General features: G+C 52.4%; 1 protein-coding gene across 1 annotated transcript in view; it reads left to right on the forward strand.

Annotated features, from left to right (window-relative positions):
* Window positions 1–1,060: 1,060 nt before the first annotated feature.
* Window positions 1,061–7,365, forward strand: part of LOC102045441 (heterogeneous nuclear ribonucleoprotein L) — a gene marked incomplete at its 3' end in the record, with an annotated part of 21,659 nt that continues 15,354 nt past the window's right edge. The window contains exons 1-6 of the mRNA XM_031065685.1: window positions 1,061–1,134; window positions 1,395–1,632; window positions 2,017–2,102; window positions 3,109–3,205; window positions 3,476–3,548; window positions 7,038–7,324. Of these exons, the coding sequence (XP_030921545.1) occupies window positions 1,408–1,632; window positions 2,017–2,102; window positions 3,109–3,205; window positions 3,476–3,548; window positions 7,038–7,324 (768 nt within the window). The remainder of the gene's footprint in view (window positions 1,135–1,394; window positions 1,633–2,016; window positions 2,103–3,108; window positions 3,206–3,475; window positions 3,549–7,037; window positions 7,325–7,365) is intronic.

Genomic DNA, 7,365 nt, shown 5'->3' on the forward strand with positions numbered 1-7,365 from the left:
GGGGTTTCTGAGGGGACAAACATGGCGGGAAGGGGTGAGGGGTGGAAAAGATCCCGTTTGAGGGGTAAATATTGGGGGTAGATACTGAGGGGAGTAAAATATCCTCCTTGAGAGTGTAAATATTGAGAGAAGTTAAAAATTTGTTCTGAGGGAATAACTCTGGTGGGGTAGATGCTGAGGAGTGCAAAAAGATATTTTCTGAGGGAGTAAACGCTGAGAGGTAAAGATTGGGAGTAAATACCCAGGAAACGGAGGAAGTATTTCCTGGGGGGGTAAATACTGAGAGAGAATAAAAGATTTCTGAGGGGCTAGATATTGAGAGGGGGCAATGTTGGGGTGAATACTGTGGGTAAATGGGAAAGATTATCTGTGAGGAGGTGAATATTGGGGGGTGAATATTGAGGAGTCCAAGAAGATGTTTTCTGAGGGAATAAATGCTGAGGGGTAAATATTGAGGAAGATAAATGCTTTGGGTGTTTTATATAACTTCGAGGAAGTTATAATGTAAGGGGCGTAGGGGGCTCGTTTTTCCTCAGCCTGGCCCTAAAGCTGCAGGGTTTGGGGGTGTCCCTGTGGTTGTGGAGCGTCCCCAAACCCAGCGGGGCTGTCCCCAAACCAAGCGGGGCTGTCCCCAAACCCAGCGGGGCGGAGGGAGTTTCTGAGGGGACAAACATGGCGGGAAGGGCTGAGGGGGGGGAAAAGATCCCGTTTGAGGGGTAAATATTGGGGGTAGATACTGAGGGGAGTAAAATATCCTCCTTGAGAGTGTAAATATTGAGAGAAGTTAAAAATTTGTTCTGAGGGAATAACTCTGGTGGGGTAGATGCTGAGGAGTGCAAAAAGATATTTTCTGAGGGAGTAAACGCTGAGAGGTAAAGATTGGGAGTAAATACCCAGGAATGGAGAAAGATATTTCCTGGGGGGGTAAATACTGAGAGAGAATAAAAGATTTCTGAGGGGCTAGATATTGAGAGGGGGCAATGTTGGGGTGAATACTGTGGGTAAATGGGAAAGATTATCTGTGAGGAGGTGAATATTGGGGGGTGAATATTGAGGAGTCCACATCCGCGGCCTCATCGACGGCATCGTGGAGGCCGACCTGGTGGAGGCGCTGCAGGAGTTCGGGCCCATCAGGTGGGGACGTGGGGACACCGGGGACATGGGGTGGGAACACTGGGGAAGGGGGACACAGGGGCGGGGACAGTGAGGAGGACAGTGTGCTGGGGACACCGGGGTGGTGACACCTCGAGGTGATGCCACCATGCTGACCATGTCCCCCATCCCAGCTACGTGGTGGTGGTGTCAGGGGTTGGTGCCACCATGGATTGGTGCCACCATGAATTGGTGCCACCATGGGTTGGTGCCACCACGCTGACCATGTCCCCCCGTCCCAGCTACGTGGTGGTGATGCCGAAGAAGCGCCAGGCCCTGGTGGAGTTCGAGGACATCCTGGGCGCCTGCAACGCTGTCAACTACGCGGCCGACAACCAGATCTACTTCGCCGGGCACCCCGCCTTCGTCAACTACTCCACCAGCCAGAAGATCTCGCGGCCCGGGGACAGCGACGACGCGCGCGGCGTCAACAACGTGCTGCTCTTCACCATCCTCAACCCCATCTACTCCATCACCACGGTGCGTTTTGGGGTTTGATTGGGGTTTGATTGAGGTTTCACTGGGGTTCGTTGGGGTTTGGGGTCACCACCAACGTGCTGCTCTTCTCCATCCTCAGCCCCATCCACTCCATCACCACGGTGGTGGAGGTTTGGAATGTCCTAGCTTGGTTTTGGGGGTCTTGCGCTGTATTTTTGGCGTTCCAGGTGGATGTTTGGGGTCCTGGGCTGCATTTTTGGGGTCTCACCTGGGTTTTGGTGTCCCGTGTCAGTTTTTGATTTCCCATCTCAGTTTTTGAGGTCCTAAGTGGGCGTTTGGGGTCCTGGGCTGTATTTCTGGGGTCCCAGATGGGTTTTGGGGTCCCGTGTGTGTTTTGGGGTGCCCCTGACCCCCCTTTCCCCCCAGGACGTGCTCTACACCATCTGCAACCCCTGCGGGCCGGTGCAGCGGATCGTCATCTTCCGCAAGAACGGCGTGCAGGCCATGGTGGAATATCCCAGACACCGCACCCCAAACCTGCATTTGGGGTTCTGGGGGATCCCCGAAATCCCAGCGCCCCAAATTCCCCCGGGAACGGGGATCCGAGGTCACCAGAACAGCTCAGGTGGCCCCACCTGGCTCAGAGCGAGGCTGTCCCCGTGTCCCCACCCCTCTGAGGTCCCAAAATTCCCCAGATCCCATCAGGAATTCCCCGTAATCCCATTGGGAATTCCCAAATCCCATCAGGAATTCCCCCAGTCTCAAATTCTCTCAGGAATCGCCCCAAATCCTGTCAGGAATTCCCCAAATTCCCCAGATCCTGTTGGAAATATCCCCAATCCCAAATCCCTCAGGAATTGCCCCAGTCCCATCAGGAATTTCCCCAATCCCAGATCTCATCAGGAATTCCCCCAGTCCCAAATCCTCATCAGGAATTGCCCCAAATCCCATCAGGAAATCCGCAAATCCCATCAGGAATTCCTCTAATCCCAAATCCCTTCGGGAATTCCAGATTCCATCAGGGATTCCCCCAGTCCCAAATCCCATCAGGAATTCCCCTAGTTCCAAATCCCTCAGGAATTCTGAACTCCCCTCAGGAGTTGCCCCAAATCCGTCGGGAATTGCCCCAAACCCCTCAGGAGTTGCCCCAAACCCCTCGGGAATTGCCCCAATCCCCTCGGGAATTGCCCCAAACCCCTCAGGAGTTGCCCCAAACCCCTCAGGAGTTGCCCCAAATCCGTCGGGAATTGCCCCAAACCCCTCAGGAGTTGCCCCAAACCCCTCGGGAATTGCCCCAATCCCCTCGGGAATTGCCCCAAACCCCTCAGGAGTTGCCCCAAACCCCTCAGGAGTTGCCCCAAATCCGTCGGGAATTGCCCCAAAAGGAATTCCCCTAGTTCCAAATCCCTCAGGAATTCTGAACTCCCCTCAGGAGTTGCCCCAAATCCGTCGGGAATTGCCCCAAACCCCTCAGGAGTTGCCCCAAACCGCCCAGTGTGGTTTCCTTGACCCGCTCACGTTTGACTCGGTGCAGAGCGCCCAGCGCGCCAAGGCCTCGCTCAACGGCGCCGACATCTACTCGGGCTGCTGCACCCTCAAGATCGAGTACGCCAAGGTGGGCACACCTGGGCACACCTGGGACATGTAGGCACACCTGGGGACACCTGGGCACACCTGGGGGTGCTTGGGAATATCTATGGGGACACACCTGGGCACACCTGGGGACAGATGGGACATGTGGGCACACCTGGGGGCACACCTGGAGATACCTGGGCATACCTGGTGACACCTGCGGGTATTTGGGGGCACACCTGGGGGTACCTGGGCACACCTGGGGGTACCTGGGCACAGGTGGGCAGGTGCCAACCCCCCCTGCCCCCCCCAGCCCAGCCGTCTGAACGTGTTCAAGAACGACCAGGACACCTGGGACTACACCAACCCCAACCTGAGCGGGACAGGTACGGCGGGGCAGCCTCACCTGGGCAGGGAGGGGCTTGAAATTGGGGAGAATTCCTGGAATTTTGGGAGGGTTGGAAGGGGAGGATGAGCCAGGGGGTCCTTCACAAAACTGGGGGGGGTCTCACTCAAAAAATCCCTGGGGTTTTTCCTAAAAGTGGGGGGTTCCAGGGGTCCTTCCCAAAATTGTGGATTTCCAGGAATCCTTCCCAAAATTGGGGGTTTCAGGAGGTCCTTCCCAAAAATTGATGGGTCCTACCCAAAAAAGGGAGGTCCCAATGATCTTTCCCAAAATTGGGGGTCCCAGGGATCCTTCCCAAAAATTGGGGGGGTCTTTCACAAAATTTTGGGATCTCTCCCAAAATTGGGGGTCCCAGGGGTCTTCCCCAAATTTGGGGGTTGGGGGTTTGTCCTTCCCCAGCTCCTCGCCCGTCCCAGGCAGATTCAGCCTCTTCCTCCTCCTCCTCCTCCTCCCTCCTCCTCCTCCTCCTCCCACCCTCACACCACACTGGGGGGGCCAAGCAACGCCCCAAAAACAAAACTCCAGGAGAAAAAACACAGAAAAACCCCAAAACCCCAAAAAACGCAACACCAGAGGCAGCAGCAGGAGCCCCCGGCGAGGGACGCGGCACCGCGGCCACAGAGCGAGGACATTTGTAGGAATTCTCTCATTGCCAAGGCCCACTCTGGGGGAATTGTAGGATTTCAGCAGCACCAGCACAGCCCGAGGGCATTTCATGGGAATTCTCTCATTTCCAAGGCACAAAACTCGGTGATTCTTAGGACTTCAGCAGCATGGACCCATCCCAAGAACATTTTTAGGAATTCTCTCATTTCCAAGGCACAGTTTGGGTGAATTTTAGGATTTCAGCAACATGAACACAAACCAAGAACATTTCACAGGAATTCTCCCATTTCCAAAGCACAATTTGGGCAAATTCAGGAATTCTTCAACACAACCCAAGAGCATTTCCTAGGAATTCTCTCATTTCCAAGGCACAAAACTCGGTGGTTTTTAGGAATTCCAGCAACATCAACACAACCCAAGAGCATTTTTTAGGAATTTTCTCATTTCCAAGGCACAAAACTCGGTGGTTTTGGGAATTCTGTCAACATCAACACAACCCAGGAGCATTTCATGGGAATTCTGGCACTTCCAAGGCACAATTTGGGTGAATTTTAGGAATTCCAGCAACACACCAAGACGCACTCCAAGAACATTCTGATCTTTTTAGGAATTCTCTCATTTCCAAGGCACAATTTGGGTGAGTTTAGGAATTCTTTCAGCATCAACACAACCCAAGAGCATTTTTTAGGAATTCTTTCACTTCCAAGGTGCAAAACTCGGTGGTTTTTGGGAATTCTGTCAACATCCACACAACCCAGGAGCATTTCATGGGAATTTTGGCACTTCCAAGGCACAATTTGGGTGAATTTTAATAATTTGTGCACAACCCAGGAGCATTTCATGGGAATTCTCTCTTTTCCAAGACACAAAATTCGGTAATTTTTAGGAATTCTTTCAACATCAACACAACCCAAGAGCATTTCATGGGAACTCTTTCATTTCCAAGACACAAAATTCGGTGGTTTTTGGGATTTCAGCAACATACCAAGACACTCTCCAGGAACATTTTGTTTTTTTTAGGGATTCTCTCATTTCCAAGGCACAGTTTGGGTGAGTTTAGGAATTCTCTCAGCATCAACACAACCCAGGAGCATTTCATGGGAATTCTCTCATTTCCAAGGCACAAACTTGGTGGTTTTTGGGATTTCAGCAACATCAACAGAACCCAAGAACATTTTTTAGGAATTCTTCCACTTCCAAGGCACAATTTGGGTGAATTTTAGGAATTCCAGCAACATCAACACAACCAAGAGCATTTCATGGGAATTGTGGCACTTCCAGAGCACAGTTTGGGTGCAATTTAGGATTTCAGCAACACGGACACATCCCAAGAACATTTCACAGGAATTCTCTCATTTCCAAGGCACAAACCTGGGTGGTTTTTAGGAATTCCAGCAGCATGGACACAACCCAGGAGCATCTCATGGGAATTCTCTCACTTCCAAGGCACAAATCTCGATGTTTTTTAGGAATTCTCTCATTTCCAAGACCCGATTTTGGTGGGTTTTAGGAATTCTCTCCCCCGGCCATTTCCTTTGGGGTTTTTTAGGAGTTTCCTCACCACACTTGATCTTCCAAGACCATTTTTGGTGGTTTTTGGAATTCTCTCCCACCCCAGGACCATTTTTTGACATCCAAGACTATTTTTTGGTGGTTTTAGGAATTCTCTCGTTCGGGTGACAAAATCCCAGGGTTTTTAGGAACTCTTCTCCTTGCACTGCTCAGTTCAGTGTTCGTAGGAACTCTTCTTCATTCGATGCCACAGCTCAGTGGTTTTACGAATTCTTCTCGTTCCATTCCAAAGTTGGGTGGTGTTAGGACCACCCAAGGCCCTTTTTGGTGCTTTCAGGACCTCCTGAGCACCCCCGAGGTGCCGGCACCTCCCAAAAACCCCAAACCCACCAGATCCGGGCCAGGGGAGCCCCAAACCCCCCGGAACATTCCAGGAACATTCCAGCAACACCTTCAAGAACATTCCAGCAACACCCCAAGAACACCCCTGGAAATAGCCCAAGGAACATTCCAGCAACATCCCAAGGAACATTCCTGGGACACCCCCAGGAATGCTCCAAGGACACCCCCAGGAACACCCCAAGGAATGTTCCAGCAACATCCCAAAGAACATTCCAAGAGAACTCCCAGGAACATTCCAGAAACACCTCCAGCAACACCCCAGGAACACCTCAGTAACACTCCAGGAACATTCCAAGGAACATTCCAGCAACACCCCAAGAAACATTGCAAGGAACATCCCAGGAACATTCCAAGGAACATCCCAGGAATATTCCAGAAACACTTTCATGAATATTCCAACAGCACCCCCAGGAACATTCCAGAAACACCTCCAAGAGCACCCCCAGGGACACCCAAGGAACATTCCAGGAACATTCCAGAAACACCTCCAAGAGCACCCCCAGGGACACCCAAGGAACATTCCAAAGAACATTCCAGGAACATTCCAGAAACACCTCCAAGAACACCCCCAGGGACACCCAAGGAACATTCCAGGAACATTCCAGAAACACCTCCAAGAACATTCCAGCAACATCCCCTGGAGCATCCCGGGAACAGTCCCAGGAATGTTCCAGAGACACCCCAAGAACATTCCAGAAACACCTTCAGGACCACCCAAGGAACATTCCAAAGAACACCCCAGGAACATTCCAGAAACACCTCCAGGAACATTCCAGCAACATCCCAAGGAACATTCCAGCAACACCCCAGGAATGTTCCGAGAGTAGCACCAGGGAACGTTCCAGGAGCATTCCAAGGAACATTTCAGAAACACCCCAAAGAACATTCCAGAAACGCCCCCAGGAACATTCCAGAAACACCTTCAGCACCACCCTATGGAACATTTCAGGACCACCTCAGGAACATTCCAGAACATTCCAGAGACACCTTCAGGACCACCCCGGGAGCACCTCAGGAACATTCCAGAACATTCCAGGACCACCTTCAGGACCACCCCGGGAGCACCTCAGGAACATTCCAGAACATTCCAGAGACACCTTCAGGACCACCCCGGGAGCACCTCAGGAACATTCCAGAACATTCCAGGACCGGCCCCGGTGCCCGGGGTGTCTGGGGGTGCCCAGGCGAGGCCGGGCCCCGTTTCGGGGCCGTTTTGGGGCCGTTTCGGGCCCTTTGGTGACTCTCGCCCTGTGCCGCAGGGGCCGGGGCGCGCTGGG

The sequence above is a fragment of the Geospiza fortis genome, unplaced genomic scaffold, assembly GCF_000277835.1.
Source record: "Geospiza fortis unplaced genomic scaffold, GeoFor_1.0 scaffold743, whole genome shotgun sequence".
Taxonomy (NCBI): domain Eukaryota; kingdom Metazoa; phylum Chordata; class Aves; order Passeriformes; family Thraupidae; genus Geospiza; species Geospiza fortis.